General features: G+C 35.2%; 1 protein-coding gene across 3 annotated transcripts in view; it reads right to left on the bottom strand.

Moving 5' to 3' along the window:
• LOC143223724 (matrix metalloproteinase-21-like) overlaps nucleotides 1–17,368 on the bottom strand; it is a 59,745-nt gene that overhangs the window by 16,518 nt on the left and 25,859 nt on the right. For all 3 annotated transcript variants that reach the window (XM_076452063.1, XM_076452064.1, XM_076452065.1), the window contains 5 exons: nucleotides 16,625–16,878; nucleotides 13,206–13,500; nucleotides 12,620–12,912; nucleotides 11,026–11,203; nucleotides 1,510–1,803 (listed from right to left, as the gene is read on the bottom strand). In XM_076452063.1, coding sequence (XP_076308178.1) covers nucleotides 1,510–1,803; nucleotides 11,026–11,203; nucleotides 12,620–12,912; nucleotides 13,206–13,500; nucleotides 16,625–16,786 — 1,222 coding nt within the window. In that variant the 5' untranslated portion in view covers nucleotides 16,787–16,878. The remainder of the gene's footprint in view (nucleotides 1–1,509; nucleotides 1,804–11,025; nucleotides 11,204–12,619; nucleotides 12,913–13,205; nucleotides 13,501–16,624; nucleotides 16,879–17,368) is intronic.

Below are 17,368 nucleotides of genomic sequence, written 5' to 3'. Positions count from 1 at the left end.
TCATTTTTCACCTTTACTATCAAATAAAATCAACACTGCACTGAATAATGCGAGATTACAGCGACATCCGTTGTGTATTCATTACCAAGAGTATTTAACCTGAGGAAGTTCCACAAGTTACTTTCCTTCCTCAGCTGGATTGATTGTCAAGTCTTGGTAGAGAATGAATAACATGTGATTCTCAAAATACACGAACCTTTAGTGAGCTATCAAGTTGCTATACATCCTGGCTAAGTAGTATTGTCGTGTACATCTGTAAATATTCACTGTGCGTTCAAAACACCACTCGTATAGGTACAGTCACATGAACTCGCGAGATGTACTTTTAAACTAGGACGTTGTATTTTCAAATACAAAAATTACACTTCTTTTGAAAACACCCAACTCACATTACAAGTTTATTTGTCCTTTAACAGACAAAGTCCAGCGGTTCAATTATAAGATACCTGATAGTCGTCCATTCAAATTATTTTAAGATCTTAAGAAAGCCAATGATGATGACGCATTTGTGTAAAAGATAGTTCACTCATTCATTGAGTGAGAGTGAAAATTTACCAGTTTAGTTTAACCTACATATTACTATTTTCTTGCACATCAGCTTCATAAACAGTGCTATTCACATCATGTCTTCTGTAATGGCAGTTGTGGTTCAACCCTCAGCTTCATAAACAGTGCTATTCACATCATGTCTTCTGTAATAACAGTTGTGGTTCAACCCTCAGCTTCATAAACAGTGTTATTCACATCATATCTTCTGTAATAACAGTTGTGTTTCAAACCCGTTTTCGAGACCTTTTTTTTGCTCGCCTAGGTGATACATTTTCGTGACCTTACACCTTGACCCTCCAAAAACTAAATCACTAAGTTGGGCTATAGTCCAAACGTATTCAAACTTTGTCCAAATCCATTCAGCTGTTTTCAAACAACCTTGCTGAGAAATACACTCACTCACAAAGGTGAAAACATATATTACACATATATTCTCTTTTTATATTGGATTCTGAAATCTGTTTAATTCAGTGATAGCTTTACTTACAAAGTAACGAAATTATATGGATCGTGTAGCTTAGTAACTGCTGTGTCGATAGGTCCAAGGTTTGAAACATTATACTCCGCACTTTCGACTGTGAGTGTGTTATTAAAGTGACAGTCAGCCCTCGATAATCACTTAAAAGAGCCGGATAAAGCCCATGAAGGGACGGATGCTACTGGTTGCATTCATTCTGAGGAATAATTAATATTAAAAACACGGGCCCTCTGGCCTATCCATCAAGCTCACGTGCACAAAGTTTTCAAAAGTTTTCAATTCCAAGCGAACTCGACTCTAATGGAATTGACATTTGACTTAATTTACACAAATTGTTTATAACCGTCGGCAATTATTAACAATTTAATGACAAATTAAAACATGTTTTAAAGGTCTATGGACGTAACGCATTACTTTAAATGTTATTAAAATAAATCTGTAGTTTCAAACTAATTGTTTGATACAATAAAGAATTAACTTACCATATATTTTCTGTACCATCTTACGATCTTCCCATCCGAGTTCAAAGTTGTTATTTGGAATTAACTGTGAGTAGATGGCGTACATGATGGAGTAGCTGCGGTTCGTGTGTGGTAATCCCAATGCATGCCCAATCTCGTGCACAGCAATTTTCACGAGATTGGTGCCGTGTTCTGATCCCACCGTCAGGTATTCCTCATCGTCCACGTGGATCTCGGCACTCAATTTAATCTTGATCGCATGGGACAGCTGACCACCAATGCCATCGAAACTATTGGGGCAGTTAAGATGGTCACCTAAAGTGGAAAATGGCTCACATCTTAGACAATTAACTTTTCTAGATTCTTGACGAATTATAATTCAAAGCTGAATGAATGTCAGAATAAACATATGTGTGATATTAAAATTATAAAATGTTTTTAAGAAAGAAACAAACAAACAAAAAGATATGTTGTTGTTTTTCTGTGACTACTCAGCTTTTCACAGAAATCAGACGATCTATAAATAAAACCACAACGTGTCTCTCTCTCTCCAATACTTAGAGACTTCCAAACTTTCTTGTCTCAAACAAATAAAAACTTCAAAGATTTTAAACAAATATGTATATATTTTTTGGCAATTCTCATTTGTCTATATAAGAAATTCCAGAGTTTTATAGAAACCTATCTTAAATACACTCGGACTCTAATAAGCTTTGTATACAAGGAGATTTATTGATGGCTTATTAGTACCTACATTTACTAACAAACCCTAAAGCCTCTAGTACTACAACAGTTGTTCTTCAATTATCAAAACTATAATTTGATAATTGTGCGTTCAAAACACCACTCGTATAGGTACAGTCACATGAACTTCGAGATGTACTTTTAAACTAGGACGTTGTATTTTCAAATACAAAAATTACACTTCTTTTGAAAACACACAACTCACATTACAAGTTTATTTGTCCTTTAACAGACAAAGTCCAGCGGTTCAATTATAAGATACCTGATAGTCGTCCATTCAAATTATTTTAAGATCTTAAGAAAGCCAATGATGACGACGCATTTGTGTAAAAGATAGTTCACTCATTCATTGAGTGAGAGTGAAAATTTACCAGTTTAGTTTAACCTACATATTACTATTTTCTTGCACATCAGCTTCATAAACAGTGCTATTCACATCATGTCTTCTGTAATGACAGTTGTGGTTCAACCCTCAGCTTCATAAACAGTGCTATTCACATCATGTCTTCTGTGATGACATACTGAGTGTACTTCCGCAGGTTTACAGCTTTAATATTAACAAATATTTGTATTTCTTACTCTTGAAGTTTGTATGTTATGCTGTGTTCTAGCCTCAAGAGTGCATAATTCTTCTCGTGATTCATGGCATGCGCACGTCTGACTGACGTTATGACAGCACAAATTGCAACGATAAGTCTCTTATATGACGTAGTTTTAATATATACTAACTGACTGATTGGCAGACGACACAACACTGTACAGTGGTGCGAGATGTTATAACAAGAGACCTCTCCAGGCGGCTTTCTTTCGGGGAAGCAATGCACCTATGCTGACCACTAGGTTACATGCTGTCATTAGAAAGAACGTATGTTGAAGGCAAAATACCTTAAATGTTACGATAAAAGCACTTTGATTTAGAGACCAATCCTCTGGAACTTCTTTACAGTGTAAAAGAACCTTTAACATTCTTCATTTAACAGTTGTTATGACATAAAATAACCATTTCTATGGTTTACGGCATCTTTCAGTGATAACTCTCCATCGGTAAGATGCAGTTCTGTTAAACAAGCAAGGTCAAACCTGTGTAGTTAGGAAGCTTTTGATTCGCCCATTTGATAGAATAAGAAATAATGCAACTCGTGAAATATTCCTCGTGTTTCTAAACTTATTTATCAGAGATACACATCACAGTATTCTGGATAGGTCTAAGACACAATGGAGTAAATATTCACGAATCATAACAGCTATTAAAACTTTAAAAAGGTATGTACGAAATTCAGATTATGTGTATGTGTTTTCTTACAGCAAAGTCACATAGGGCTATCTGCTGAGCCCACCGAGGGGAATCGAACACCTGATTTTAGCGTTGTAAATCCGGAGTCTTATCGCTGTGCTAGGGAGGAACATAATTCAGATTAATTATACGCATTCATAATTCATTTGGCTTTGTGGACATTGGAAAGAAAGATATCTATTTTTTTCCATTAATTACACCGATATTACACCAGTTTACATTTACTTTAATTAATGAAATCAGTCTTTTCAAATTACTTATGTTTCACTTGCTGTAGAGAGTTTTGATTACTTAGTTGTAGTAAAAGGTTGCTGTTATTAAAGTGTTCTGTAAAAGTTGTTATAATTAATTATAGTACAATCTAACGTTCTCTTCAGTTACAGTAAATTACACTAAAATGTTATTGTATTGCCATTACAGTAAAATATTTTTCTCGTAAATTATCGTAGTTTATTATTATTGCATGCTACCCTAAGCAACGTTTGAATATAATTTTTAGATAAGTTTTTCTCACACAATCCACTGTAGCATATCCAGCAGTATTAGATAACATTATTTACTCTAAACCAAAGTGATCCGATGAGACTTGATGCAGCATGTTTAGAATGAGAGAGTCAGGTGAGTACATGAAAACTGCCAACAACAACAATACTGACTACAATTACTGACTATATCAATGAAAGCTACGGTTTAATCCGCCATTTTGGTTTTGTTGGTAAATGTTTCTTTTTTTTTTTTTTATAATAAACATTGCAAAATATTTTCTCATGAGTTACAATCTGGTATATTCCACATGAACATCCTTCACTTCCAGATATGTTACTTGTTATATGATATTCAAGGCCAGCCACGGGATCACAGCTACTGAATTACTATTTTTTAATATTTTTAAATTACTTATATTGTGACTCTTACCGACTTTAAAATGGTATTTCTTCTCCCCCCCTCATCCTCCAGATATAAAAAATACCAGAAAAGCCACTATCTAAATCAAAGCTATAACTTTATAATCGATTTAATTTGAATAGTTCGCTATTATTAATTTACAATCACATCATGCTGACTTTAAAAGCCCGTGGCCATTTATCACTGTCACCGATTCTTCGTCCAAATAATCGCCGCTGTTAAAAAAAAACTCTTTATTGAAGGTCCACCTTTCGACATCCAAACGCTTACTTTTAACATATGTCGCCAGATGGCGCGAGAGGAAGAGATTCTTATTACCTAGTATATCTAATCTAATTAACACAGTCCCACGTCTTATCTATAATTTATTGCCACTTATTTTGAAAGAAACTTGTTGGAGATTCCTGGGAGAAAGATAAAAAAGACTTCAGCCTATTTAATATGTAGACTGTACAAAATTCTTATCTGTAAAATCCCACAGTTCAGTATGGCATCCTTTAAAAAGGACACTACCTACTAATGTTTTACTTCATATTAGTCAACAATCTTCACCAAAACTGGATCACAAGTTGTTGTTTTTTAACAATTAAAACATTGCATCAAATTATCAGTCTGCTGACATATTAACCAAAAAATATTTTAACACGTTTTGATCATATTTTAATGTCTGTAATGGGAAAGAAAATAGTTATCTTTTATGGTTTTTTGAAATCATACATTAGATTTGTTTAACATGCGATATCTAGCTGGTATGTGCAATTTTAATTTTTTTCCCTTTCGTAATTCAAACATATTTGCATGTTTCATACAATTTACAATCCTTGTTTAGAGAAAAAAAATTCATTACACACACAAAAAAAGGTCTCGGTTCCTATGGTTTAGTGTGGGATTCTTAATCAGTGATCCCTGGACCCCGAAGAGGTCCACTAAACTGATTTTCTCTCCATTATTTTGTATGTATGTGTGTGTGTGTGTGTGTGTGTGTGTGTGTTTATGTGCATTTTTCTGGGGAAGGGGTCTATAGCTTTCGAACTATATTCTCAGTGGTGTCCGTGACACAAGAAAGTTTCAGAAACATCTATTAGTGAAAACATGGCACAGATGAGAACATTAAAAAGAAAAAGCTTTTAAAGAAATTTGTTTAGGAAACTACAGTGAAATTCTGCAAAATGAGTCACGGAAATTGCCTATTGAAGACATAGGAAATAAATTTATTACAAAATATCATAAAGGTTTTCGTTTTACCACTCCTAAGTTGGACCTTTCTCACTGGAGACATCTTTTTTTTTTTCTTTTACAACTTTCTTTCACGATGTCCTTAATAGTTTAAAATCAGGTAACAGCCCCAATTGTGCTTGGGAAAAATGACTTCTTCCGCAATACGGAATAAATATTTATGTAGTAAACGTCGTCTGTGATTTACACTAACAAACAAACAACACAAAATGGTACATTCTACTTTCTTCCACATTACACGGTAGGCCTAACCAGAAAAACACGTGCTTTATATATACCCTGCATCAGCACAAGCGACGAAATTACTTTATGTAGCTTACTGCGACTTAATTGGAGACGACAGGCCTATCAACTCTGTAATAAAATTTCTCTACTTCTCGTAAAACAGAGCTTTTCTAGAACAAGAACAGACAAGACGTAGTAACATGTGGACCTCAAAGTGATACATGATACAAACATGATAGAGACAAAAAACGCCGTAACGGATGTGTAATTTGACGGTGCTTATTTACAATGTCATTATTCCCCACCGTGGAGCTGTACTACATCTATTTCCACTTTCCCACAGTGTTGAACGACATTTAATGACAGGCTAAACATTTCGGCATCTGTAGACATTAACAGTGAAGACAGAGAGAGAGAGATGTTCGAAACATTATTACTTACTGTCTTTAGCAATTTATAGTCTGTTCTACTCAGAAGCGTTGATGTTACTTACCCATTTTCATACGAGTTGGTAATTTTTGAAAAGGTTTTTCTCTGGGTTTTTTTTAATCTCATACTTAACAAGGGAAACGAATGCGGTAACGTTCGCTAAACCATGTACATAAATGCTGAACTTCTAAAAAAATCGCGCGCACTTTTCAATTCACTTGTGAACAGTAATGTTTTTCTTCTGTGTTATAAATCATACAAAGTTGCGTTCTTATATCTTAATCTTCATTTTACGGCAGCAATACTATCAAATAACAGATAAATAAATAGAAAATTAACCAATCCCAGATTTATCTGTTCTATTAAACATGTCTTTTCATTCTTATATATATATATGCAGGAGGAAGAGATATTTCAACAGGAATGGTTGAGAATGACGTTAGTAATTCATAATAGGGATCGCGAAGAATTGCACAAAACCCTAATAGAACGTTCCAGAAAAAAAGCACCTTAAACGGTAAGCAGTCAGTTCAAACGATACTTTTAACTGCTAAGGTTGTACACATATAAAAACACATTAAAGTCCAGACAGAAAACTTTTTATTTGAACTGATTTTTGTGTATATACTAATCCTGATGAAGCCACATAGAAGGAATGTTCTAACAGACTTACAATGAAGGAAAATCCGCTCAAAACGGCCTTCTTGTAATTATTATTATTCTCTTAGCAGTCTAAGAAAAATGGTTTGGCATACCGTATCCAAACCGTTTGTGAAATTAGTAAATAGGGTACTGCGAAGGTCGTAGGGGTATTTAAAAGGGGTTATTTACAGAAGCTAAAAAACATAATAATTGTAGTGTAAACTAGTGCTACTCACAGTGGTGGTTCGCCGACCAATGCCGGTCCACGACGAGTTTCCAAGAAAGAAATAAACAATAGTATGATTTAATAATTGCATCGGAATTCCACAAAGAATAGTTATCATTCGATAAAGACGACAATATTAAATAATATTATGTTGTCAGAAGTATATATTATAATGTTGATAATAATGCCATGGAGCTACAGTATTACGTACCTACGTACGTTTTAATAATCGTAAATTTCCTATTATTATCCTGTAACTTAATTTTAAATTTTGTATTACCTTCGTATCCTAACATTACTTACCCTATTAATCAATGTTCTCCTTCACATATTTCTAAACAAAAGCATCCCACAGAATTTGTTCGGTTTTCATCCCAATATCATAATTTAAGTACATACGCGGGGTTATGAAATTTATATTTAGTATTTTTATCCCTCATTTACAGATGGAAATGCGAAGTCCAATGGACATATTTATCAAACAGACAGTTAGTTGCTTAACATGCAAGTGATTCTGAATCAGATGAAGGCAATGTAAATGAAACTCAAGTATTGTCAATAAAAATAATTCGTACTAGCTTTACTCGGAAATATGACTCCCTATATATTCAATTCGGTTCTGTAGCCACGAATGATGGTGTACTGCCAAAACCGCAGTGTGTTATTTGTGGAGATGTATTGGCTAACGATGCAATGAAGCCACCAGCGCTCAAGAAGCATTTAAATGCAAAACATAAAGAAATTACTTCAAAACCGAAAGAGTTTTCTTGAAAGAAAGGATACTGATTTAAAACGCCGTCAGATACACATTTTTCAAGCATTACATAAAAATACTTGTTTATAAGAAGTCTTCTTAAGCACAAGTGCTTCGAATTGCTAAGGTTGCAAAGTCATACACGGTTGGTAAGACGCTAGTAATAAGCTGTGTTAAAGATGTCTGAATGGAAATGTTGGGCGAGACAGCAGCAAAGCAAGTGTCTCAGATGCTACTTTCAAATGACACACAACTTGATAATGTACAGAAGTTATTAATATGGCAGTTCTGATGGTGCGTGTGCACTTTGAACATAAGGGTGATTTGAAAGAAGAGTGTTTATTATCTGCTTCATTACCAACAAAGACAACTAGTCCTGAAGTGTTTGAGGCTGTGAGCGACTACAACATGGGCTGAATTTCAAGTTTTGTGTAGTCTTATGCTCTGATGGTGCTGCCTTAATGATAGGACACCATTCAGGAGCGGTTACCCACACTGAGGCGTTTGCCCCAGAATGCAAGTTGATGCACTGCTTCTTTCACCGACAAAGTCTTACAACAACTCAATGTCAACAGAACTAAACAGTTTGCTCGGTGAAGTCATAAAAATTGTGAATCATAAAAGGCAAATGATTTAAATTCGAGACCATTCGCTGCTTTATGTGATGATATGGGAGCTTGTCATAAAAAGCTCGTATTCCATACTGATGCACGTTGATTATCGAGGGTAAAAGTCTTGTTTGTTTTGAATTTCGCACAAAGATACTCGAGGGCTATCTGTGCTAGCCGTCCCTAATTTAGCAGTGTAAGACTAGAGGGAAGGCAGCTAGTCATTATCACCCACCGCCAATTCTTGGGCTACTCTTTTACCAACGAATAGTGGGATTGAACGTAACATTATAACGCCCCCATGGCTGAAAGGGGCGATCATGTTTGGTGGGAAGCGAATTCGAACCTGCGACCTTCGGAGTGTAAATGGAGCACCTTAACCACCTGGCCATGGCAAGCCTCAACCGTATATTATATGTACACTGTTTTAATTATTGAAACTTCCTAAGTGGCTGTTTGAGGAATGGAGTGTTTAAAACGTGACATTTTAGTTATTCAGCTATTTCGTCTTTTATTATAATTCTCTTAAATATGAAGAAGTTAAATGTTACGTTTTTTTTCTTTTATGCTACCATAATTATAATAATGTCAGGTTTTGACGAGAGAACCTAAAGACAACAATATATATAACTGATGAGCTATTGTTTGTTCTACCACCCGTACAATAACAAAAAATAGTGTTTCATACTATGCTTTAGAAAACAGGTGTGCAAAATTTAGCCTGCATGTATCCAGTTTGAGTTCCTTGTCTGTGATGGAAGACAATCTCCTCTGCGTTTGTATTTGTTCTTGTTTTTTTTTAATTTCGCGCAAAGCTACTCGAGGGCTATTTATTCAGATTATAGTTTCCATAGTAAGTTACTAAGAGAAACTAATAATGCGTATCATTCGCGCTTGTGTGTGTGTGTCTCAATACTGATTTTATTGAGAGAATTTATACTAAATCAAAATTTCTGGATCAATATATCAGCATTACTAATTAAACATTAATCTTTAAAGTTTTCAATAAACCTTACATTTCAAAATAAATTCTATTACAATGATCACCATTCACAGCTTATTACATACAATATAATTTATTTAACTTCACAGCGTGTTGTGTACAGAGTTCGTAAACTCATTTTCCACAAACAACGTTTCTCCTGTCGCATTTTAAACCCAAAATTCATTGCGTTTAGTGAGAAATCCAACAATATTACTGCTAGTAATTATGGGTTTAGAAGTTTAACAGACCATCACAACTTTTAAAATGTCACGTCTACACTTTAACTGTTTAAAATATTTTCAGGGTAATAGTAATTTGCTTTAGTGTATTGAACACCATCGGTTTTACCTCACGTTAGCAGGATATTATATAGATTATTTAGTTACATTAGTTTATGTTACTTACTTTATTCGGCATAATTATCATTATGTAAATTTTCTTTCTAAGTCGTGTTACTTTTTAATTACAGTAGCCAGTTCTCTCTCTCTGTTAAATGTCAAAGGTTAATCTGTATAGCATATTCTTTTCTGTATATTGTTATATTTTAATTTCTTATTGTCTTGTAATTCATAAACTGTGCTCTCTAAGAAAGGTATACTATATTATTTATTTATTGTTACTTCATTAAAAATATTGGTTATACTATTTATATATTAAATCTTATAACTTCCTAATTTTATTATTGTACTGTTATATTTCTATCACAGATACTGTCAGCTTAGTGTACGATGATGAGACTAGCAAATATCTCAAGTCGGCAGAATCTCGTGAGATATTATTAGGATTATGGACGAAAATGTCGTTTACAGCTCGGGTACCCAATATATGAAACAATATATTCTAATCCTCTTAAGCAGGAAAGTCAAGGAACTATGTTATATGTAATGCAAACCCTATGTCTCCCGTTTGAAAAACTGGGCACGCAGACAAAGCTCAACATTAATTTCTGAATTGAACAGACATGAATAATGTTGGTATCACATTATGTTTCTGAAGAAAGACATTCTGATCTAAACTGTTATGAATTAAGTTTCAAAATGTGAAGTAACTTAAATAATAAAAATGTAGATTTACCGTATGCTATTGTTGAGTAGCTTTTAGCATAACTAAAATGTTCAACAAATACTTTGTGATGGGCGGTAAAAGTTACTTACAGCTTTGATTCTGAGTGAAGCCGAGAGTGCAACATAATTAACCTTTTTAAAAGTCCAAGACATGATATGAATCGATAAATCAACTTAAACTTTTCCCGTCACTGGGGACGGGTACTTACGCTCGTACTTAACCAGTTATACTAATAGCTTGGTTGACTTTAGTTTCGCGTGTCAGCCCATAAGTGCCCTGATCGGTAGCTAATGTCAATTAAAAGAACCAATTGATAAGAGAACCTAAACAGCGTAATACAAAGCAGTTTAGGCACTACTTTTTATTCTGCTGTTATCGGAGGTTAATACTGACGGGATTATCTGAATACAACAACTGACTTACGTTTCCCGAAGGCAACTAAAATATCTACGTTGTCCACAGGGGAAATGTTGTTTTCCTGAAAAACCAGAGGAATCACTTCACTCCACATCCGAAAGGCCAGAGCTAAGGCTGTCCTTTGTGTGATGATTGACAGTTGACTGCTGTAGGCTGAACTTACGAGTCTCCAGGTTACCAAAGTCTGCAAGAATCCAAGTAAAGAATTATCTGATGCAACTCTTCATGACTGTCAGAGTTTATCCTTAGTGGTACCTGCAGTGGGCACAGGAATAACTTATCTAACATAAAGTTCAACGCTTAATAACAAACAAGTTTTAAATACAGTAAAATTATAGCTTTTGTGCGTCTTTTTTTATTTTTTTGGAGGGGGAGTTTGATCAGAAGTTTGTAGCATGCGAAAGATGTAGCTTAGATGACCCTTAACACGAAAGCATTTCTGCACACACCTAGTAACACACAAGAAAATACGAATTCTTGTCAGACTTGTTAAACTTCAATTATGAAAGCTATATTACCAGTGCAATTACCTGAGTACATATTGTTGTTTGAATATTTTTACTTGGTAAATAAGAGTGCGTGTGTTCACTCATCAGGGCTTTTATTCACGTTTGTTATATTTCTAAGTTGTCAGAGCGAGAGAGAAACGAGGTTCTAAACTAGCTCATTAAGTTGTAGATTTAAAGACCCCACTGAGTTAATTTTATTTTTATTTATCATTAATTTGTCCACGTTATGAATTTAAGACGAAAGATCTAACAGTGTTGTGTGCGAAATTACAACTGGTCACTTAGTTTAAACTAACCAATCATCACAGGCTTTTCCTCTTGTCTGCTGGAAACGATGTGACAGTGTTTCGAAATATATTTTGGCAGTGAATGAACTTGTGTAACACTATATATTAGTCTTGGATAGGATATATCGAGTGTCTGCTAACCCTAGATAAATACTGATAATTTGAAACTAGGGTTAGGTTGGAATTCGAATGTGGTTACAAAAACAGTTAATGGTGGTCCGGCATGACCAGGTGGGTTAAGGTGTTCGAATCGTAATCCGAGGGTTGCGGGTTCGAATCCCCGTCGCACCAAACTTGCCCGCTCTTTCAACCGTGGGAGCGTCATAATGTTACGGTCAATCCCACTATTCGTTGGTAAAAGAGTAGCCCAAGAGTTGGCGGTGGGTGGTGATAACTAGCTGCCTTCCCTCTAATCTTGCACTGCGAAATTATGGACGGCTAGAGCAGATAGCCCTCGTGTAAGTTTGCGCAAAATGAAAATGAAACAAACAATACACTTAATATCGCTAAGCGAGTGTCAAAATTAACAATACGTTAAGATCTTATTGTTAACTTCAATTATTTGCCACATCTTACATCAAAATCTTGTTTCAACGATTTCAACACTCATACTTGTCCAATCATTTTCTTACAAAAATACAGTTGGGATGATTAGAAAAACTTTCCTACCGCGCAACCTGGTGTTGAATCTTCTTAACTAATTTATACAAACACCGGGGATGATTTTATGCTCATAGATTACGGTTATTTTTGTTTGTCCATTAAGTTTAGCCGAACCTGCATAGCTCTCGGTTCTTAACCTACCGTTGTAAACGCCTGATCTTCAAAACCAGTTACAGTAGAACGTTTCTTCCGGTCTTGAATGTGTTCGTAACTTTGTTTAACTTTTTCATCCAGCTCACCAGTCTCAACTTGTTTCATGTAATTTTTCAACCATCTACGTCTTCTTGATGCTGTGGTTCCGGGAGCGACTGGAATCACATATTGTGGTTCAGCCGGAGAAGCTAAGCTTATTTTTCGAAGAATCAGTTCTTGCAATGTTGGACCTTGCGGAATATCTCTTTTTATTCGACTAATAGGTGGCGCTAAAATAGAATCTGTAATAATAAAATGAAATTTTACGCGATTCAAACATTCGAGAATTTATAACACTAATACCAAATGCGAAACGTTTCAAAGCATTTAAGGAAATCAAAATGACGGGTGTATTTTACACTTGTAACTTGGCTAAAGTGAAGTGACTTAAAATGAAATTGCGAAGTAACGAAATTATTAATTCGAACTTATGTTTTCTTTCTTGTAAGTGAAAAAGTATAAAAGAAATTATCAGGAAGAATATATCCTCTCTAACAAAACAAACAAGGCCCTTTTATTTTACAGAGGTACTTACAGAGGTCCTGTCTGTTTTTTAGCGGTTGAAATGGAACGGCTGCCGATTCATCATCGGCATTACCACACCGTGCTTCGCTCATTACTCGCATTGTCTCCGTATCCAGTCGGCCGGTTTCCGGCATGTTGTACGTCCTTTGATACCGTCGGATCGCTTCCTCGACATCGGTTTCCGAGCAGGACTGGGTAGAGCGTGCATCTTCCGGAAAGGCTTCGCTCATATTTCCGATGTGGAATACCACATCCCGCTTTTTTCTGGACCCACATCGAAGGTATCCGTAACGAGTAAGTACTTCCTGGAAAGGAAGAACCGTTTGGTTTTAGCGTTGTCACCAGTGGTGAGACTAATCCAACATCGCGATCTTCTTAAATCCAGCCAAGTGTAAGATAGTTAATTAAATCACGTCTATGGAAACCCGAATTTTTAGCGCAATAACAAGTTTAACGATATGCCGCTCAGTCAGTGGGGCGGGGTAAGCGACAACAAAAATAGAAAGTACGAACGTCACGAAAAAAAATTAAAAGAACACTACAAACATACGAGAGTCACAGCATTTATTAATAATAAAACAAACAACCACATCCTATATTTAATAGTATAATAGCTGGAGAGTGCTTGTCGTAAGGGTAGTAAATTTCATATTGTCAAAAGTAATATTTCTTCAGAAGAGTTAAACCATTGTAAGTGTGTTTTTAATTCACTTTTTCTTAAGCTCGGGTTAATTCTGTCTTCCTTCGTTTAAAAATACGTGAAGAACGCACGCAGTAGCTTGATTTAGGATTAAGTTTCGCATGCTGGTGGGCAGAAAGCATTTCGAATATCTGGCATTTCCTGAAGCATTCTATATCAGGTCCGGACTTTCCTGAATCAAACGTTTGGTTCTCTGTGATCCTTTGACGAAACTAAATCTTCTGGAAATTATTAGTTTTAAGATATAATTACTTTAGGTGCAAGGATTCTCCTGGGTCGTCTTGTACTTCATATTTCGAAGAATTACACACACAGTACAACTCTATACACAGAACAGACCACGCAGTAAAGGACATTAACAATAGAACTTATAGATTAGCGTTGCAGTTTTTATTCTAGACGGGCAACAAACCTGGTACCGGAATGGCCAAGTGGTTAGGGAGCTTAACTCGTAATCGGAGGGTCGCGAGTTCGAATCCCTCTCACGCCAAACATGCTTGCTCTTTCAGCCAGGGGACCGTTACCACTATTAGTTGGTAAAAGAATAGTCCAAGAAATGGCGGTGGGTAGTGATGACTAGCTGCCTTCCCTCTAATCTTACAGTGCTAAATGAGGGATGACTAACGTAGATAGCTCTCGTGTAATTTTATACGAAATTGAAAAAAAATAACAAAGCAACAAAGTTGATACTCAGCGGCAGTTATTAAATATCTCTATTGCGGGCAAAAAAACTAGCTAAAAAGCATTTATTTTGTATGCTCTTAAAGAGATTGAGAGAATGTTCTTCACTGTCAGTTTCCTAACCCTGATGTAAACATTGACATCTGTTTCTTCAACTGAAAACATAACATTGATCTCGTCTGTTGGAATGTCGCGAATTTTATGGAATTTAGCATTTTTTTCAGACTGTAAATATATTCTTCTCTTGTTTTCAGTAAAACATTAGTTAAGATTACGTTGAATATATCAGGCTTAGCAAGCGTTACACGCTGTGTTTATTCTAGGTTAGACTAAGCGCTTAACTCTCAGTAGAGAAGTATCTCACAATTAAATATTTTGTAGGACGTAGTTTTCTGTGGAAGCAAATTCAAGATTATTATTAAGTTTAATGCATTAAATGTACCACATTTAGACAGTAGAAATCTGAACCACATTTCTACTGTGAAATGGGCTGCTTTGAACAAGAAGTGACGCAACTACTTTGCCATTTCTGCCAAGTTTATCGACTCGACTTCCACACACCCTAATTTCCGATCCACTCTCCTGTCGTTCAAACCGTAAAAACCGGGTCTTCGATACCCGTGGTGGGCACAGTACAAATAGCATATTGTGGAAATTTGTGCGAACAAACAACTAATTCCTATCACACAACAATCTTTGTAGAAAACTGAAGGAGTGAAGTTTACTTAAATTAACTTAAAAAAACTTAAGGTGAGATATTTAAACCACGTTACAAGACTTCATAAAGAAAGTCCATTATGATACTGAGAGTTCACAATTACTTCTGTACTTTTAACGGATCTATTGCGTTTTAACCAAGGGCAGAGCTTGGTATGGAAGTTGTTGCTCAAAAATTAGTAAAATTACATATCACGTAGTTTTTCTTTTAGCCATTTTTATTTTCGTATTCTTTCGAGATTAGATTTTAATTCGAGTTTCGACTTAGAACTGCGTTGTGTACTAACTACACAGTTGAGCATATGATAGCCATAGAACTCGTTGTTGTTGTTTTTTTTTTCAACTATCCAAGTTCAACACATAAAACTATCTTATCTTACAGCATAAGCTGTTATGTTCAATGCGGCTGACCGACATTCAAATGAAAGCGAGTTCTCAGGTTCCGTGACGTGTGCAGCTTTGCGGTATAGATGAGAAAAGATACAAACTGGGAGGTTTATATGCTTATGTATACAACCTTCAGTCACTGGAGCTTGTATGAAGATAAACAAATACAGCTCTCAATCAAACAGCCTAGGACGATTTTCGAACATTTCCGAGAATCGCTTTAACCTAATGACCGCTTGCCTCCCATTTTCCCAGAAGGTGGCGCTATGAAAGTATAAGCTAGCTCTAGGGTTTCTAATTCAACATCTCTTCTTAAATTAATAACTTATCTACTCCCACTATGAATGACGTAAATTATTACGTCTGAGATTAATGTGGTTTATAAAAGTTCAGATAATTCCCAAACTACTAAATAACCTAAAGAAACGCGACCAAAGAAATCCCGAAACGCATGTCTCTGAGAGATGACTGGTAGATAAATGTTAACACCCATAAAAATGTACGTCAGTTATATCTTGTATTTATATAAATACAAGTAAGTATCTATCACTTTTCACAAGTTTATTTGGATACACGTAACGAAAGACGGGCTGCAGGCACAGTTTCATGACGTTGATGTTTATTTGTTTAAAAACAAGTTAACGACTAAGATATTGGTTATTAAACAAATTAAAAGAAACTAGGATTCTGAACTTGTTTTGAGTCAGTCTACTTTATACAGTTATTTATATTTTCGTATAGTTCTAAATATGGCTGTGATTAAATAATTAAAGGTTTTAAGGCTTAAAGAGCACCTTTTGTTGAACTATTGTACTTTCCATACTTTCAACAAATTTCAAATTCTCGCACCGTTATCTAATTCATTCGTTTTTCTATGTTAAAACAACGTTACTTACAAAAACACTATTCCATAAAATAATAATTATCCAATATTATCCACAAACCTCAGCTTTTTTCTCTGTTGTGACAAGATTTCGGTCATCGAAGACAACGTATCGAAGACTGTCGTAACGATCTCTCAGGTGATAAACATTTTGTCCTTTCACACACCAAAAGATGGATAGGGTGACAAGAGAATGGAGAATGAAAAAATTCCTTTTTGCCATAAAGATGAGGTTTATCACCAACGTGTGGTGTAACGTTCACAGTTCGTGTTCTTTTTCTCCGGCGGGCTTTGAATCTATCTCATAAGTGTAGCCTGTAACAACGATAAAAATTAATAACGGCAATTATAGTTAAGTTAGGGTTACCATATGAGAGATGTTTTATAGAAGTTAGATAGAAAGGCGTGTTGTTTTCATCTTTGTTATAATTCCAACACAATATCAGCAAAGATTACTGGAATATACAGATGCCGTAACACAAACTATTAAGGTATTTAAACCTAAATAGTGTTTACATGAGTTGTATTAAAATAAAAACAACAACACTACATATTTTTAAAGGCTACTCTCGAGTAATTTATATATCTTAATTATACCACTGTCAATGTCTTCTGTAACGGTTTTTTTTTTTTTTTTTTTTAGGTTTAAGGTTTGTCCTTTCTCACGTGGGTGAAGAAAGAACTTCAAAGCTTGAATTATACGTTATATGCATACCACAAACAGTAGTATCCTTGAAGCATGTCTTGCTCCATGTCAGTAGAGAATAGGACCATATTTGGAATTCAAAGTTTCACTTGTTCCCAA

The sequence above is a fragment of the Tachypleus tridentatus genome, chromosome 8 (assembly GCF_004210375.1).
Source record: "Tachypleus tridentatus isolate NWPU-2018 chromosome 8, ASM421037v1, whole genome shotgun sequence".
Taxonomy (NCBI): domain Eukaryota; kingdom Metazoa; phylum Arthropoda; class Merostomata; order Xiphosura; family Limulidae; genus Tachypleus; species Tachypleus tridentatus.
Note: the sequence above shows the minus strand (reverse complement) of the source record. Positions and strands in the feature narration are given on the sequence as shown.